The sequence below is a fragment of the Daucus carota genome, chromosome 7 (genome assembly GCF_001625215.2).
Source record: "Daucus carota subsp. sativus chromosome 7, DH1 v3.0, whole genome shotgun sequence".
Lineage (NCBI taxonomy): Eukaryota > Viridiplantae > Streptophyta > Magnoliopsida > Apiales > Apiaceae > Daucus > Daucus carota.
The window spans coordinates 31983547-32003723 of NC_030387.2; the positions used below are offsets into that span (position 1 = coordinate 31983547).

Sequence of the window (20177 nt, forward strand, 5' to 3'; positions counted from 1 at the left end):
AAGGGAGTTACACACTTACACGCGGAAAAAGCGAGCGGGACCGAGAGAGGAAGGAAGAGAACGAAACTGAGGTTATCGTAAGCATAGTTTCTCAGATTTGAACTTGTTTCTGTGAATTATCGTGAGCATCCAGCAGGACATGTTGGGAAAAAGGTACTAATTACCATCAATTCTTTGATTTTGACTTGTTTTTATGAAAAGTTGTAGAAGATACAAGCGTGTGTATGTTTTTTTGTAGGTTAGGTATGATTCGATATGCATATGTGTTTGTAAGATTGAATAAATTTCATAGTTCTGATTCTGTATACAAATAAGCTAATTAATTTGATTTTTATGTGTGTTGTAAAAAAGTTTAGGGTTCAAACCATATTTTGTAAAATTCTGATTCTAGAGTAGAAGCATTGATGTAGTTTTGTAAAATTAGTTTTTGTCTAAATTTAGTTAATACTTATTTTTGTTTTAAAATTAATGTTCTGTAATGGAATCAAAATTTGTGAAGTTGTGCTTCTACAGTAGAAGCATGTATATCATGTGTTTATTAAGTAGTTGATGCTGTGTGTATAAATTGAAGGTATAAATTATGATTCTGTAATAGAACCAAATTTCGTAGAATTGTGATTCTGTAGTAAGAGGTTTTTTAAAATGAAGATTATGTGACAGAACCAATTTTTATAGAATTGTGATTTTGTAGTAAGATGTGTTTTAAAATTAAGATTCTGAAACAGAATCAAAATTTATGAACAGTAGATAAATTATGATTCTTTAATAGAACCAAATTTTGTAGAATTGTGGTTATTGTTGAAGAATCAAGTGTCTGTAGGGATGGACTATGGATCGTACAAAATTTTCAAGTGCTAGTAGATTTAATTCTTTCGGTGCCTAAATATCCTTCTAAATTAAGTGTCGCATCCTCTTATAAATTGAAAGTATCTGTTGACATTTACTTACTTGACATGTTCTTTTATGCATCACGCAGGTACATGGGCATGATCATTGGCATTGGTGACCTGGATCCCATTCGTTGGCCAAGTTCTCGCTAGCGATCAGTCAAGGTATCTTGTCCATTCTAATTTCATATGAATCAGGTCTGCTAATTGTCTTTTCTCCTTGTTTAGTTCATATATTTATAGTGAAATTTCTCTTTATATTCAACCGCTTTTCTGTAGAATGAAGATTTTATAATAGAATCAAAGTTTATGGAGTAGTAGATAAATTATGATTCTGTAGCTGAACAAAATTTTATAGAATTGTGGTTCTTTAGTACAAGGCTTTATAAAACAAAGGTCCGGTAATAGAACCAAAATTTATGGAGTTAACAAAATTTTGTAGAAATTGTGATTCTATAGTAAGAGGTGTTTTGAAATTAAGATTCTGTAAGAACCAAAATTTATGGAGCAGTAGATAAATTATGATTCTGTAACGGAACCAAATTTTGTAGAATTTCTATAGCACAAGGTGTTTTAAAACTAAGATTCTGTAATAGAACCAAAATTTATGGAGCTAACTTATTACTTGTATTTTAAATTTTTTGTTTCATCTTCTTCCAGATTTCACGTGGAATGAGCTAACTAGCAGCATAGCAAAGGAGTTGGGAAAGTCTTAGGCTAACCTGAGACTTCTCAGCTGCATCACTTGCACCAAGGGAGATGTACAGTTTCTCTGTCAAAGAAACAGAGGAAGGAGCCTCTTTCAGAGGCACCGGAGAAATCAAAAACAAAGGAAATGATGGAGCAGCTGATGAATTGTAATTTTTTTAATGGGGAGTGGGTGAAAGATGATTCTTATCCACTGTATAAGCCTGGTTCTTGCTCAGTGATCTATGAACAGTTTAATTGTCTTCTTAATAGTAGGCCTGATCAAGAATTTCAGCAGTACAAATGGAAGCCAATGGGCTGCAGTTTACCCAGGTTTGTGATCACTGATCAAATTTCAACTTTATTTAGTCGATTATATATTGTGTTGTGTTCTAATAATTATGTTTTCCTTGTGTTACCCTTAGCTCAATATTCTAGAAATTATTTTCTATAATGTAAATTTAGTGCTAAAGTTCAAGCATGTCTTTGTCTTGAGTACAATGTTGAGTTCCAAATTATCATCTCACTTTATTCACTTTTGTTTTCATATGCAAATCATAAACTTGCTTCATTACTATTTTAAAATTATTGAATAATGCACGTGGCTAACCTTCAACAATCTAAAGTACAAGACAGAAAGATGGAAGGAAGCCTAGCATTTGGGACACTTATGCTCATTTTGGTCTGTGATTTTATTTATTTATTTGCCCTACTTCTGTTCACCTTTGTTAATTTAGTGATTTCTATTTTTTTTTGGTTATAGCTGATCTATAGATAAGCATTTTCAGTCTTCTGGTTATCAGTGCTTAGTGTTTTTTTTTACTCCCAATAGAATGTCTTGAGGTTCAGTTGATACTTTCAGGATACACAAATGGAGCTAATGGAGATATTGCATGTGAGTATCACAAACACAAGGTCTGTACCATCATTCAAGAAAGACCTTATCTTTGTTTTTATTGTATTTATATGCTCCCTATTGGGTAATCCATGGAGCTCTGCGAATTAAGTTCCCTTCCCGTTACCTCAAAGAAGTGATGTCGGTAGAATGAACTATCTCTGGATGATTTAAGAATGTGTTAGTTAGTATAAATTTTTATATCTTCTGTGGACATGTCTAACGACAGGCAGTTCTACTGCATGAAAATCTCAATTATAAGTACTCATCTTTGTAGCCTTCTATTAATATTACCCAAAAACAAATTGTGCATGTTGACATACCCTGATTCTTATAGAATTTTCCCTCTTCTTTTCTGGCAGGAAGATGTCCATCTGATGGCAGAGACAGGCCTAGGGGCATATAGGTTCTCTATTTCATGGTCAAGACTTTATTCCGAGTATGCACACCTATCATCATATTTACTTAATGCTGGTATTATCTTTCTTGTTATTTATCAGTATATAGATGATGACTTGATAAATAATTCCAAGTTCCTGCACTACTGTATATTTCTGGGGTATATCTTTTTAGGCCAACTTTTGTATCACTCAGTTTAAGTAGAATGATACTAGTACTTCTTTAGGCAGGCATGCAGTGGCGGAACCAGACAGGAGTGCACAATACAAGTTTTCGAGTCAAGAATGAGAAACTAGTGTCTTTTAGAATCCGAACCTACACTACATTGTAGAAATTTTTCTATAAATAATCTCAGTTCTGCCCACATGCTCAACATCTGGAACTAATTATAAAATCAAGGGGTTCCCTGGTTTTGCCCCTGCATGGCTTTATTTCCTTCTTAAGATACTAGCTCAATGTTACAATGCATGCACAGATCATGATTCTACACAAATTTTGAATTATTCTACATATATATAGCTCAATGCTTTAGTTGAATGTGTTAGATAGGCATCTGAATATCTTATATGTTATCAAGGTATAGATCAGTAACAAGTGCATATTACCGCGGAGCAGTGGGAGCAATGGTAGTATATGACATGACAAAGCGGCAGTCATTTGATCGCATACCTGGATGGCTCGACGAACTCAAGGTGCATGCTGACAAGATTTATGCTCATTGGCAACAAATCCGACTTGGGAAATCTTAGAGCAATACCAACTGAAGATGATCAGCAGCTCGCAGAGAAGGAAAAACTATGCTTTATGGAGACATCATCCCGTGAGGCAACTAACGTCGAGTCTGCCTTTCTGACGGTTCTAACATAAATATACAATATCATAGGTAAAAAGACCCTCACTGCTAGTGATGTACTTTATGCACAGTCTTTAACTCTCAAGGGAACCAGTATAGTCATTCGTGGCCAGGAGCGGAATACTAGTGCAAGTAGTGGTGGCTGTTGCGCATAAATCTTTATCTTTTTCCTTTAAGGTCTTGTTTTTTTACTTAGGAATATAAGTATGTTAGGTTAGGATATTACTATTCAAACGGAAATTTTAAAATTTTCAACCAAAAAGATTTTCTGCAATGTAGCCAAGCCAGGCTCAAAGTAAGTCTTTTTTGTTTGTACAAGATCATTAGTATATAGTGTACGGTTTCTTTTATAAATAGAAGATCTTTCCAGTATTGCGATAACTTCTTAAACATGCATGGTTCTATTACAAAAACAATTAAAGATCAGTATCTCATTCCTGTGTCAGGACTTAATAGATATCATTATCAGTAAGTGGTAGTGATGGTATTATATCATCAGTATTTTGAGGACATGTATTTGTATTTTGTGTATTAGGAAATCTATAATTGCTTCGAATTAAAAAATTAATTCAACATAATCAATTATGAATTAATCATTCTAAAACCCAAACATAAACCCCAAAATATTAATTTCAGGTATAAGCTAATCATTCTAAAACCCAAACATAAATCCTAAATATTAACAATTTAATTTATTTCATTACACTGGTTCCTTGGCCTCGACTTCTTTAGGGTTTAGGCTCGAGTGAGCCCTAATCCCTTCGTCCTAAACCCTAACCGTCAGCCAATTTAATTTCAAGTATAAACTAATCATTCTAAAACCCTATAAACCCCAAATATGAACTGGTGTTAATTTATTTCACTACACTAGTTCATGAAACTAGAAAATGTGTAGCTTTTTCGTTTTCAATAAAACGGAAAATGTTACATGATGTAGCTGTTTGCTGTTATTTTAACACGCAACTTCATATATGTTAATGTATCGTATTGATCGCCATTTTAAAAAAAATATATGTGATATTTTGGACATTAACAGTGTTATTTGTGTTAATGGGATCATTTTTCAAATATTATAGTCAAAACATTATATAAGAAAATTAAATTGATTCCATTACTATGGCAAAAAAAAAAAAAATTGATTCCATTACAGATTATAACTTATTAAAATTTAAAATAACTTGACAAATGCTTGTTTATTATTTTGCTTCTAAAGTGGAATCACAATTAGTCTTCTTATATTAGTAGTTTGTAATTAACAAATAAATAAAAAATTCTTTATATATTCATGAAATAAAAAATTTTAAAAAAAAGTCAGACTTTTTTTTTAATTTTGGAACGTTTAATAATTATCCTAATAAAGAGTTGATATATTACCCTAAATATTTAATTATCGTAATAATTATTGTTTAATGATATATTAGCATTACAATATTAATATTGATCAATGATGATGTTTTGACTTTTGACTCTATAATAGAAGCATAAATAATTATTAGCCAGATATAATAGCTTCAATTAAAACTATGTATAGGGATGACGGCCTTGTGAGGCACAATTATGTGCCAAATGGTCCCGAATGGCACGATCCAAAACGATGGCCCTGAATGGCACTTCAAAATGTGACTTCGGTTCACGTTTACCGTCATACGCCGGAAAACGCCACTGCGGTTGGCGTTTTGAGTTTTGCTTTAATATGAAAACGTGATTTCAAGTCACGTTGAGCATATCTGTTTCAAAATAAAAAGCCCAAACGCAACTTCAAAAGGCTTTTCCCCAGTTAAACTTCACTTGTAGTTCCGTTTAAAACCTAAACGTGACTTCAAGACACGTTATTGCTTTTCTTTATTAATTTTAAAAACACAAAACACAAATTTTTTTAATTAATTTAATTTCAAGTTAAATAAATCATTCTAAAACCCAAATTTGAACCCTAAAATATTAAAAACTATTAATCTATATTTTTAAGATTAATCTTTTTAATTTGGTTTCTCGGCTTTAGGGCCTTCGGCCCTGCAGCCTCGCATTAATTAGGGTTTAGGCTCGAGGGAGTAGGGCCTACCGACCCTACACCCTCAATCCTAAACCCTGACGTTCGGCCAATTAATATACAGTACGAATTAATCTTTCTGCAAGCCAAACCTAAACCCTATATGTTAACGACTGTAAATTTATTTATTCCGCCGGCGTCTCGGCTTCAGGGCCTTCGGCCCTTCAGCCTCACATTAATTAGGGTTTAGGCTCGAGGGAGTAGGGCCTACCGGCCCTACACCCTCAATCCTAAACCCTAACCGTCTGTCGATTTTATTTCAAGTATAAATAAATCATTCTAAAACCTAAAGGTGAACCTTAAAATGTTAACAACCGTTAATTTCAAGTTTTTTTTATAAAATTAATCAGTGAAACGTAACTTGGTATCACGTTTCAAGGTGGGTAAACTTGACTCTAAGTCACGTTGATGCTTATTTAGTAAATGGAATTGGCAAAACGTGAATGCGTGTGGCGTCTTATTCAAATATACAAAACGTTACTTTAACCCGTGTTTTGAAGTGTCAGTGGGAGCCTTTTTTCCAAACAGTGCCATTTAAGGCATTATGTATTGAAATTGTGCCCCTCAGGGTCTTTTCTCTTAAAAAGGACTCTTCTGTAGAACCAAATCTAGAATATGAACTATGTAAAAATTATAATATTAATAAAATTTCACTATGTTGATTCTGTAACAGAATCAAAATTCAAGGAACAATTTGAAACTGTATTATTTACACTAAAAAAATGTGATAACAACATAATTCTTACGAATAACTCTGGCTGTCAGGGACTTAATCTCAAATCTGGAAACAGGGTGCAAGTAATCAGATATCAAGATAAATTAAAAAAAAACATATAAAAAGGGTTTAAAATCATAAAGATACAACATCTCCTGACACAGGCAGATATAGTGTCAATCTACGCATTTTTGTCAATGATTCTGGTTAGTAATTCCCTTTGAGATGAGAATCGATAACGGTTTCAAGTGATCTCTGTCGTTGCCATCGCATTGCCCATTCAGCAAGATTGATCTGATCCCTCAGTAAGCTTGGGTTGTGACAGCACGAGCACAAACAACTTCAAACAAAACCACTCCAAAGGAATAAATATCAAAATCTTCAGTCAGTTGTCACCTGAAATATTCTGGATCGAGATATCTGAAACTTCCTTTAACTGCAGTACTAACATGTATGTGTTCCAGAGAGGAGCAGTTTTCGATAGCCCAAAATCAGCCATTTTCGCCATAAAATTCTCATCTAACAATATGTTGGTTGTATTAACATCTCTATGAATGATGCCACGGTCTGCTCCTGCGTGGAGGTAATGCAATCCCCGAGCTGTACCAATGCAAACTTCTATTCGCTGCTTCCAACTTAATGGTGGGAGATTACTTTTGATATATGACTTTTTAGTGCCCCGTTTGCCATATACTATATACCAAGATCATTTCATCATGTTCATCACAGAAACAAATCATGGAGACTAAATGTTTGTGCCTAAGTTTCGGTAGCATTTTAATCTCAGTTTTGAATTCCGCTAAACCTTGTTGAGGGTGTGGGTCGGCTCACTTAATTGCTACAAGTGTTCCGTCTTCTATCTCCCCTTTGTACACCTTACCAAATCCTCTGTTAGGTCCAAAGTATCGTAGAAGGGGGGGTTGAATACGATACTCACTACAATTTAAAATTCTTTCGAATCTTGCGGATAAACAAATTGCAGTCCTGTAATGGGTTTCGTGTTCCGGATATTTATTAGGTCGGTTTCTGAGGATATGAAAATATTAAACCAACACACAATATTTTCCAAGGTATATCTGTATATTGATAAATACCTCGAAGGTGCTATAAATCCAAACCCGAAGGTTCGGCTACAATGGCCACTACTCTCAATATTACAAACTCTAACCACTACTGATATTTCTATTACAAAGCTAGGCTAGGGTGTGTGTATAGTGGGAGTAGCCGTGCAGAGCACTTGGCCATTTCATCCCGAAGGATGTTGTAAATTGTGAGAACCACAATCACATATTTATAGGCTTTCATAAACTAACCATGGTTAACGAGTTCGTCCTGGACGACTTGAGTTCGTCCTGGACGGATTCGATTTAACAAAATAAATCTAACTCCCAAGTGTGTATGAATTGGCGCCAGGAGATGCACACAGTGTTCACTGTAGAGGGACTTAGAATTATATTCTAAGTAGAACAAGCGCCACATTTGAAAGTCAAAAGCTGCGCCTTTGACTTTGGTCAAAGGTTGCGCTTTTGACACTCCTTGTGCCAAGCCATCATTGTGAACATTTACTTAGAAATATATGGCAGTACTGAAACTTGCGCCTCTTCACTTAGAGAGGTCAAAGTCTGCGCCATGAATGGTCAAAGTTCGCGCCAGTCAAAAGTTGCGCCTTCCTCTACCCTCCATTGAGTAATGACTTGGAATAAAATCAAGTGAAGTGAAGTTGCGCCAAAGCCTTCACCTTGTGTGGCGCAATCTTTGACTTCCTTTGAGTCAAAGGTTGCGCCAGTTCCACTGTGTTGCCCTGTATGACTTGGAGCAAATTCCCTTGAGATGAACTTGCGCCACATTTGAGATACTCTCACAACTGTTAAGCGCAAGCTTTGACTTTAGTCAAAGTTTGCGCCTCAAACAGTGCAGTATCTTCACTTAGCAATGCCTTAGAAAAATCCATATATTTATATTATATTATATTCATAATATTATATAAATATATGTATAAATAAAGATATATATATATGTATATAAATAATATTTATATAAACATATAGTAATATATATATACACATATATTTAAATATATTCTCATATATTTAAATATATATAATATACATAAAATTATATGTAAATATAAATATAAATATATATAGGGATATATATATATAATTATCTATAGATATAAATATACACATATTTATGCACATAATATAATATATATATATATATATACACACTAAAATATATAAATGTTTATGTAAAATATAAATACATATACTATATACATATATATTTATTTAAATATATATACATATAAATATACATATACATATGTTTAAAAACATATATACATATATATTATATATATTATATTTAATTAAATATACATATATACATATATAATTATATTTGTACATATACAAATATATAAGTGCACACATATATAAAATGTCACTTCCTGATATGGCTTTCTGTGGAAGTTTTGACATATGGCATTTGAGCAGTAAGCTTTGGCATAGCTGGCATTTGGCTTGACTTGGCTTTGGAACAAATGACTTGATATGACTGGATCAATTCTTCGATCGATAAATACTTTGCAAAGCTCCGTACGTGCTGACGCTTAGTGCACTGGTCTGGTTCACAAGCGACTAACACTGAAGTTAAACATTGTACCTTCTTTGTCAGCAAACATTGATCAGTCGGTTCCGGGTTAGTTTATGCTTCAGTTTGTTGATTATAAATAACCAACCAAGATATATAGAAATATCTTGCTTCAGGGGTTGCACTGAAATCTTTCGAGTACTTGGACAACATCTTCATTGCTTCCACAATCTTGAATACTTCAATCTTTATTCTTCACTGAGGCATGAACATATTAATGAACTTCTTCCAGTGAACTTATTCCTTCAAGACTGTAGATGGCTTCTTCAACCTTTGTCTTCGTATCTTCCGATTCCGGTGCAGGCGTAGTGTTATTTACTTGTCCTGTTCTATTGTTGAGTTATCATCCCTATGTAACAGATAGGGTTGTCTTTACATTTAGACTTACAATCTCCCCCTATTTGTTTGTTAATCATAACAAGCAAATCCTCTGGAGGATAACTCAACTAACACTAGAAAAAGTAAAGTCCTGGACTAGTAAATAATGCTACAAAGTTTCTGGATCATATAATACATTTCCAGATTTCATGAATAGAAATAACAGATGTGCATATCACCTTTATTTCTCTGGTTCTTGCTTACCTGCCTGAAAATCCTCATAGTCTGTCTTGAAGAGAATTCAAAACATTCTATTATGCAAAGAACAATCAGCAGCTTCATTGAATTCTTCAGTGGTAATGAATGAGTTCATGTCTACCACTTACTGAAGAATAAATGTATCACCTTATACTTCTCCTCCCGTTACCTTGATCAGGTTCCCCTTAGTGATAAGTAGTTGTCTCCCCTTAGATGAAAGATCAATCCTCCTCCTTAGTTGAAAGAAGAATCTCCCCCTCAGTAGTACACAGCTAAAGAGTAGTTTAATCCCCCTTAGTTGTAGACAGCAGAAGAAAGCTAACTTACTTTTTCTTCCCCCTTTCATATATTCTCCCCCTAAATATATTCTCCCCCTTAGTTGTGGAATCCTCCGAGGATATGTGGTATCAAATATGGTCAAGGAACGTGTCCAATACATCCTGTACCAAAAGATAATATCCCCATAGAGAACTAAACAACGCTAAAGCTGGGGTCGAAGAAAGAGTTCAGAAGAAGGGTTTACTTTGATTGGGTTGGTGCCTATGCTGAAAGAATAGGTTCCAAACGGAAAAGTAAGGATTAAAAACTGACATTCCAGTAACAACATCCACTATGTCTGTAGGTATAAATTTGGTAATTAGTGGGTGTCTCACTAAAATGTTCTGCAGGTGTATCACTCAACACTCAATTTTCTCTCGGTTTTTGGGTAAGGGTGTCACTCACGAGTTCTGTAAGTGTATCCCTCCACACAAATACTGAGCTTCCAAAATGCTGAGTACCTGCAAGAAAATCACCTTAGCCACCCTTAAAGGGGGTCACCGGTGGTGCAATGGGAGTTCGTAATTCCCAGTCCCTATAGACTCATCAGATAAATCCGAATCATGGTCCACAAGTTGCCAACCACTAAGTGGCTTATCCAATTAAGGATCCAGAGTTGTTTGCTCTGGGAGGTTAGACAAAGGCTTAATTATGGCAAAGGCCTAAGTCCTCCTCAATGTCTGTGAAGACACTTGATTCAAGAGAATCATCAACCATAAGTTCACACCATGAAATGGAATGAGCCGTAGTTGCTTCCGTCAATTCTTTCAACATCTTGTGAGCTTTCAATACCAATTATTATTATATGTACCTCACAAGTGTTTCACTCTTCTCAAAATCCTATGTGTTTGCACTCACTTATGCTCACATATTTCTCATTCTAATATCTCACTGGTTCTTCTCAGAATCTCACCAAGTGTTTAACTCTCAGTGTTTGGCTCACAGTGTTTCTCTCAGCACTCAAAGTATGGTCTTCTGTACCTGCATGAGAAAATCACCATAGCCCCTTCAAGAGAGGTCACTGGCGGTGCAATGAGGTTTCGTAAATCCTCGATCCTCAACTGACTCATCAATAAATTGACTCATAGTCAGAGAGTTGCCGATCTCCTATAAATAGGAAATCCATTCCGATTGGATCCAGATCTGTTCTTATCTGGGGAGGGAGACGAGAATCCTGAAGATTTGGCAATTGAGATCCTCGTTTCCTCCTTACACCTGTAAAGGCATCAACCATCTTATCTACCGTAAAATGGTAAATGAAGAAGTTGCTTCTAGAACAAAACCTTTAACCTCACTGTGCACTCTCTTGTATTGTGTCCATAAGATTTTATGTTTAGGCTCTTCATCAGAGTGATTACTGATGATGTGCTTGACTTAATACAAGATGCTCTGGCTGACGAGCGAATTTCAATGGACTCATCCTGTTGAGAGAATGATTCCAGAGACTGTTTTATTGCCTTTTCAGCTCTATATTCTTTTGAGAAAATATAGATGAGCAACAGTTACCTCAATTTTGAAAACACCTTTTCATCTTGAGAGGTAGAGCTGTGGGTACACTATCCCTCACATCCTTATTTGCTGCAACGAGTACAGTTTCTCCCTCATTGACCTCTAGTCTAATAAGTTCCTTATTACTCCATGGGGAAAGTTGGGATGTGTTCTGAATTTGGTTTTATAGTCTGGGATAAAGATTGTTGGTTTTCAACCTTATGACTATCTAGGAAAGCCAAGAGGCTGATTAAGTTCCAAAGAACAGAAAGAGATATAAATGCACTTTAGAAAATCTATGATTTTGAATGAAAGCAATTGCATTTAATCTTTTGAGGAAAAATGAATCAGTTGTGATTGTAAAAATGATTTTCATAAAGAATGACAATCACAACCGATGAAAGAATCAAAGTTTTTCCATTAAAAACTGGTTTGAGTACAAGAGTCAGAATCTATGCATAAAAGGTTTAAATGAACTTGTCTTTGAAAAAGACACAGACTCCTGTTTCTCACTACAATTTAAAAAGGAAACAAGAAAATTTATGCGCTACAGTGTATAAAGCACTCGCCACACTAATTAGTGAAAAGGCCACATACTAGCACATCGTCAAAACAGACGCTGCAAGTGACAAAGATCACCAAGTACACAAATACAAGATAATCAATATCTCGTCTTATGACGCTACATGTATAGATGCAAAATATTCTAAGAAGTATTTATGAAATAGAGTAGTGGATACCAATTGTTGAAATCAATTGATAAGAAAATTTCTTTGAAGAAACTCACCACTCCAGAACATAAATATGAGACAGAATAAAGATTATGTTGTCTCCCTTGTACTCAGAATATTAAACACCTAAAATATATTAGCACCAGTGGTTTTACGAAATATGCAACAATATATCACCAGTGCCAATACATCACAATCAATTCACAAATAAAACATCAATAAAGCATCAGAAATAGATACCAATTAAATATTTCAAAAATGAATTAATCATGCTTCTATTATTCTATCAAAGTCAATCATGAAACAAATAGGCATATAATTGTCATGGATCACAATTTAACTAAGATAAAATAATAATTATCTATGCAATATCATATAATTATCAGATCAGCATATAACAACTAAAATCATGACAATCATACAAAGATATTCGCAAGCCCGAGGGAAAGTTGAAGAAAAGTTCACGAGTCTTATATAGATAATCATTAAACATAAGTGAACTCACACAACTCCTCGCGGAAAATATTGACAATTAATATTAGTGATCTACATATAAGCATGCAAAAATATCACTAACACTAAAAGTATCACAACTATATGCAGTTAGACATGAAATAAAATATCAATTAATAAATCATCAAATATCTAACACAAAAAGTTATGCTTCAAGTATATACACTAATATAAATGGATTCAGCCTAGAGAGAATCTAAGTAACTCCACAAATACTAGTTTATCATGACTAAATTCTAACTAGATTTTAACCACATACCAATTACTGATACAAGTCACAAGTCTAGAAACAAATAAGTCATGCTTCAGATTTTATACCTATAAAAATGAATTCAACCTAGAAAATAATCCTAAGTATGTTCATAAATACAGATATATCACGACTAGATTATTACAAAGTTCTCTACTAGATACCAATTGTTGAAGAGGTATAGATCAAGAAAAATAACATAATTAAGTCATGCTTCATGTCATCTCTAATCATTTAAATCATGAACAAATAAGTCACTTAATTGTCATGAAACACAATTTAAATAATTGAAATAACAAACACTCATGCTAAAACATATAATCACCATCTAAGCATGCAAAGCAATAAACATAGCAATCACATAGAATAGCAAAAAGCACGAGGTATTGGATTTTAAATAAATTCACAAGTCCTATGTATAGACAATTTAATACTCATGAATTCATTCAAGAAATACGATAGACATGCTCATGAATGAAGTAATACCTTATGTAAAATATAGTATGTGATCTACTTGCAGTTAAGTAAAGTGATAAGTTGAATACCTCTGAGACTTGACATTTCAGTTGATGTACCTTTCTTGTACTGATCAAGTCCAGTGGTTGTTGGCATAAGTCTTGGCAGGTCTAGAATCTTCCAAAATGCGCATATTCAAAAGATCTTTGACTTCCTTTTATTGCCATCATTCCTTAGGCTAGCTAGTAGACCATAAAGAATAGCAACTTTCCAACAAACTCATCATATCACTAATCTGCATTCACTTAGCAATTATCTTGCACAAGTGACGTTAGTCCACATATAATATAATCATGGTATCACTACACAGATAATTGTATTGTGTGTGCCTTGTATCATGAGAGGTAATGATTTGAATACCAAGTATGACTCTAGCAAACAGATATTAAATTAATATGCTAGTCAGAAGTCATACCATGTCCGTGACTATCATCAGGTCTTGGATAACAACTCATAGAGAGCTGGTGAAGAAAGAGAATACAAATTCCGTTGGATCTGCAACTGCAAAGTCCTTGAAATGTTGTATGAAGCTTCATCTTCTAGCTCACTGTAATATCCTGAACCCGAGTCTCGTCAATGGTGCTTTAGTTCAATCATGAAGGTCGTTGAGTCCTCTAAGATGTAGAGTCCTGAACTTGAAGATTCTATTTCCATCATCTTCATAACCTTCTCTTTTGAAGTAACTCTAAGCAACCAAATTGGCTTGTCCCTCGTAACAGAGCCAAAAACATCCAGTTGGAATCTAAATACCCGACAAGTACTAAGTACTGAATTGTCATTAGATCAGGTATTAGAATCCGCACAATCTGCTTTCAAACTGATTGAGATCATCTTGCTGTGCAATCACTCAATCTGGATCCCTTTAAGAGCTTCTGAATCTTCCTTAAGTTTCAGTTCAGATTGAAACCCAAAGAAATAACATCCTTTCACAATAGCTCTCCTAGTCTTCACTTCACCATTCGGAACATTTAAGAACTAGAACCCGGGAATGAAATTGACTCCAAACCCTTTGTCTAAGCAGATACGTTCTTGATATGTCCTGTTCATCTCCAATGTAGTGTTGAGTTTGACTAGTGAATCCACCAAATGCTCCCCCTAAGCTGTTGCTGGGATTTCTTTAATAATCCTTATCCTTGCAAAGAGATTCTGCTTGGATCTGAATTATTATTATACCACTAATATCACCTTTAACAGCTTGGAGCAAGGTGTCGTTCAATGTCCTGTCCAGACTTACAATCACCTTCTGTTGAATAATCATAATCACCCTGTAGACTGTAGACTCCATTGAGTAGCCGATGAAAATATTCTTTGAGCTTTAGATGCAAGACTGACAAAGATGCATTTTCCTCCAAACACATACCAAGAGTTAGTGTTTGCTTCTGATTGGCCACTGGAAAGAATGGTGTCTTTCTGGATTTATCAATGATCAGGGTTCATCTTGATCAACCTTCATTTGTGACATCTTGTCCTTCGAACACATATGAACAACACAAAAGACTCTAGAGTAGTCAACGATCATCACAAAAAGATATCTGGCTTTGTTGTAGATATAACATTAACTGATCCGTAGAAATCCATATGTATCATCTGAAGCGGCTCAGTAATGTTGATCATATCTTTGCTTCTTTGTGATGCTCCTTCGACTTCCCTATTGACATACCTCATAAGCTTCATCCATATAGAATCCCAGATGAGGTAGTCCTCTCATCAATTCTCTTCTTACTAATAAAAAGAGCTCCTTGTTTTGACATACAAGTTTGAGAGCTTCAAGTGCCATAGCTAATACTCATCCGATGAAGCTTCACTATCAAAACAGCTCACTCCATCTTCAATTGAAGTTCCATATTAGCTACGAGAAAAATTCACATCCTTCTTGATTTAAGATAAAACACTATTCCATGAACTGACATAATGTCCTTTGTCAGAGAACAGTCTGATACTAGGAATTTCTGTGCTTTGACTCTTCCAAGAAAGATATTCTTCCATGATGACATTCCAGGAAAACAGGCATGTCCCGCAAGAGAATCTTTGTTGTCATCTTTCAAAGATTATTGACGGAACTGCTCACACGATCACATTTGCTGACAGGGTACTTTTGGTAAATATATGATTTCAGCTACTCAGCAAACAGAGTGCACCAAAAATCATATGGAACATATGTAACCTGCAATCACAAATGGAAAGAGTTCTATGGTCCCCAATCATAACTGGGTCCGGATGGATTAGAGATTTTTCTTTAACAATGGTAACAACAGAAGCAACCTTAACATGCTAATTCTTATCTAGACATTGCCCTAATGTGATTCTCAAACATGCTTTTCTAAAATCAATGCAAGTACAAAGACATGCATTCATGACATGAAAATAAACAGACATGATGTTGAGTACACATGGCAAACAGTCAAAGATAAGAAAAGAGCAAGACAGGCAGTTATGCAATTCAGAAGATTCAGTACTCTCTACTTAAACCAATTAACACAAGTGCAACAGGTATCAAGTAGAATTACATATATTCAATAATCTTCGAAAAGCATATGGATTAGACACAAGAAATTAATAATCACATTATCAATTCATACTAATCCCAATCTGTTGTTATATGGCATTATACTATCTCTATTACCTAAGTCAGTTTTAGATCTAACATGAAGTTCTAAAAGTTCTACTGACACAAGGTAGACATTCCATCATAGAACAAAATAAAATCCTTAACAAACAATTCAGATAAATAAGCAAATCTAATTGTACTAAGGAATCTGAAAGTAAGTGTTTTAACAAAGTTATATATGCTAGGATCATAACCCCTAAACTAAGAGTCGTGTTCCAAAGGAAAGCTTCTAATCTCACCATTGCAAATAATCAGCTCCTAAATATTCATACACATGTTAAGAATCTGCTAAAGATGCATGCACAAGATATCATCAATCTTAGTTACCAGAATAGTAATCTAGCATACTAGTTTAACATTATCTAATGTGATGCTATCATGCTTGTGCTTGTGTGTTAAACAGTTCTACTCAGAGATTTATAACATGCTTTGAATATAAAGAAATAATTATTGCATAGTTAGAAAGAATTCGTACTTGAGAAGTGCGAGGTGAGTCATCTTCAGAGAATGCTAGGATAGTCAGATAACCATAATCATCCTTCTCATCAGCAATTGATCCATCTCACACCTTTCCTAAAATAGCATAAGAACTTGTTGTGATGCTTCTTTCAAAACATCCACTAGAATTTCAGACAAGCCCTATCATCCTTGTTTGTCGAGGCTTCAATATATATAGCAATCCTTCTTTGCTAAAGATACCAATCAATATTGTGCGTGCTGATCAACTCAGTTTTCAAACAACCTGTCGAACTAAACCTCGAAGAGTCTCCATTTGAAACCAATGGATTCCATCTGAATCTGACATGACTAAACCTCTCAGACAGTGTTATACTAATCCTTGAAGTTCTGTCCTCACATTCTTCAAAAGTGTTAACTTTCGTCGACTTGAGCTTCCTCAAATTCAGCAGTTATAAACTCTTCTGTTCAATCCTAAGGTTCTGACATTAATGCACGAAACTGATTTGATGTGGTAGTAACTCGATAATTATATCCATAAACCTCCACAGTTCTCTGTCTTTGGTTCAGTTGATTCTGGATGGATTTAGCATTGGTACAATTCACTGAGTAATTGTATATCCCTGAATCACTAAGTTAGATTGAAATCCCTTGAAGATTCGTTCGTAAAAACTTCTCTTTTCCTACTACCAGTGGTACCATTCAAAGTTGATATTCCGAGCCCTGGGAAGATGCACTCAACACATAAAGCAAGTTCCCATCCTGATCTGGTGATCTTAGGAGTAATTACTCAGATCAAGGCCTGAAGTACCTTCTTCAAAATCCACTGTCAGTAGTACCAAATTAGTCTTCAATAGAACCTTCTTTGAATCACAATCATCTTTGTCGAACATAGAAAACTGCTTCTAATAATCCTTTGAGTAATCAATTGGATTGGGTCATCAATGTACTTCCATTACCGGTTCTGAGAATCTGGTATTTGAAAGCTCGGTGTTTGTCTTGTAATCTGTCAGCCTGATCTGTCTCAACTAAATGTCAATCTGATTTGTCTTGGTGTAGAATAATTAAAAAGGTTACGGGACACTTGATTATTTAAACTAAGTTTAAATTATAAAGAAAATAAATTTAAAAATAAGTTTTAAAAGATGAAAGAAAATAAAGTATAAAATAAACTAAGTTAAATCTATAAAGTAAATTTAATTATATTTAAAAAATAAATTCAAATAAATTCATAATAAACTGAATAAGTTTAGAATAAATTTATTTCAAATTCATTTAGTAAATATATTAAAATTTATTAGATAAATTTAATTTTTGAAAATATTCAAGTGTCTCGTCTCCAATTAAATCATAGCTTCCAGAACAAATGAAATTGAACCCTTGAACTTGAACTTATATCCATAATCAGTTAAATCCTCTTAAATTTATATTTTATATTTTAACTTAAATTTAAATCATAAACTATACAAATTTAAATAATAAATTTATAAAAATTTATGATAAACTTGATAAAGTCTAAGAGTAAACTTTACAAGTCTAAAATAAATTTAAGCAAATTTATTAAATGAATTTAGCAAAGTTTATAAAGTAAATTTAATTAAGTTTATAAGATAAATTTAATTAATTCATAATAAACTCAATTAATAAGTTTAAAATAAATTAAGTTAAATTTATAAAATAAACTTATTAAAATTTAAAGTATAAATTTATAAGTCCCGGTCCAAAGTTCAGTATCCGACAGATAATCCTTGCTTAGGCCTACGGACAAATTCAGCAACACAAACCGGAAGAACATTTCCCCTAATCAAATATCAAAAGCTAGGTTCTTGATTTTCCGTACGATAAGGATCCTGATTTGTATATCAATCAGCCTGGCTCTGATACCAATTGTTAGGTCCAAAGTATCGTAGAAGGGGGGGTTGAATACGATACTCACTACAATTTAAAATTCTTTCGAATCTTGCGGATAAACAAATTGCAGTCCTGTAATGGGTTTCGTGTTCCGGATATTTATTAGGTCGGTTTCTGAGGATATGAAAATATTAAACCAACACACAATATTTTCCAAGGTATATCTGTATATTGATAAATACCTCGAAGGTGCTATAAATCCAAACCCGAAGGTTCGGCTACAATGGCCACTACTCTCAATATTACAAACTCTAACCACTACTGATATTTCTATTACAAAGCTAGGCTAGGGTGTGTGTATAGTGGGAGTAGCCGTGCAGAGCACTTGGCCATTTCATCCCGAAGGATGTTGTAAATTGTGAGAACCACAATCACATATTTATAGGCTTTCATAAACTAACCATGGTTAACGAGTTCGTCCTGGACGACTTGAGTTCGTCCTGGACGGATTCGATTTAACAAAATAAATCTAACTCCCAAGTGTGTATGAATTGCGCAAGGAGATGCACACAGTGGTCACTGTAGAGGGACTTAGAATTATATTCAAGTAGAACAGCGCCACATTTGAAAGTCAAAGCTGCGCCTTTGAACTTTGTCAAAGGTTGGCCTGTGACACTCATTGTGCCAAGCCATCATTGTGAACATTTACTTAAAATATTGGCAGTACTGAAACTGCGCCTCTTCCACTTAGAGAGGTCAAAGTCTGCGCCATGAATGGTCAAAGTTGCGCCAGTCAAAAGTTTGCGCCTTCCTCTACCCTCCATGTGAGTAATGACTTGGAATAAAATCAGTGAAGTGAAGTTGCGCCAAAGCCTTCACTTGTGTGGCGCATCTTTGACTGCCTTTGAGTCAAAGGTTGCGCCAGTGCCATTGTGTTGCCCTGTAATGACTTGAGCAAAAAATTCCCTGGAGATGAACTTGCGCCACATTTGGAATGACTCTCACAATGTTTGAGCGCAAGCTTTGACTTTAGTCAAAGTTGCGCCTCAAACAGTGCAGTATCTTCCTTAGCAATGCCTTAGAAAAAAATCCATATATTTATATTATATTATTTCATATATTATATAATATATGTATAATAAAGATATATATATATATGTATATAAATAATATTTATATAAACATATAGTAATATATATATACACATATATTTAAATATATTCTCATATATTTAAATATATATAATATACATAAAATTATATGTAAATAAAATATAAATATATATAGGGATATATATATATAATTACTATAGATATAAATATACACATATTATGCACATAATATATATATATATATATATACACACTAAAATATATAAATGTTTATGTAAAATATAAATACATATACTATATACATATATATTTATTTAAATATATATACATATAAATATACATATACATATGTTTAAAAACATATATACATATATATTATATATATTATATTTAATTAAATATACATATATACATATATAATTATATTTGTACATATACAAATATATAAGTGCACACATATATAAAATGTCACTTCCTGATATGGCTTTCTGTGGAAGTTTTGACATATGGCATTTGAGCAGTAAGCTTTGGCATAGCTGGCAGTTGGCTTGACTTGGCTTTGGAACAAATTACTTGATATGACTGGATCAATCTTCGATCGATAAATACTTGCAAAGCTA

General features: G+C 33.9%; 1 protein-coding gene and 1 pseudogene across 2 annotated transcripts; one reads left to right on the forward strand and one right to left on the reverse strand.

Moving 5' to 3' along the window:
• The first annotated feature begins 21 nt into the window (after positions 1-21).
• On the forward strand, positions 22-4080 carry LOC108194931 (putative beta-glucosidase 6). Of its 2 annotated transcripts, none has more exons than XM_064081252.1 (5): positions 22-1052; positions 1548-1907; positions 2437-2489; positions 2832-2908; positions 3452-4080. In XM_064081252.1, exons 2-5 carry the CDS (start codon positions 1820-1822, stop codon positions 3615-3617), a joined length of 384 nt encoding a protein of 127 aa, XP_063937322.1. In that variant the 5' UTR covers positions 22-1052; positions 1548-1819; the 3' UTR covers positions 3618-4080. The 2 variants fall into 2 exon arrangements, with proteins under 2 accessions (XP_063937322.1, XP_063937321.1); XM_064081251.1 differs by having other exon boundaries at positions 357-1052; positions 3446-4080.
• A 2320-nt stretch (positions 4081-6400) lies between these two features.
• On the reverse strand, positions 6401-8330 carry LOC135147978 (probable receptor-like protein kinase At1g30570; annotated as a pseudogene).
• Positions 8331-20177: the final 11847 nt, after the last annotated feature.

Coding starts and splice junctions, on each gene's coding strand:
- LOC108194931 (XM_064081251.1), top strand. CDS start 1,820: ATGAACAGTTTAATTGTCTTCTTAATAGTAGGCCTGATCAAGAATTTC. Junction 2,490..2,831: donor GTGAGTATCACAAACACAAG/GTCTGTACCATC, acceptor CTTTTCTGGCAG/GAAGATGTCCATCTGATGGC. Junction 2,909..3,445: donor TGGTCAAGACTTTATTCCGA/GTATGCACACCT, acceptor TATGTTATCAAG/GTATAGATCAGTAACAAGTG.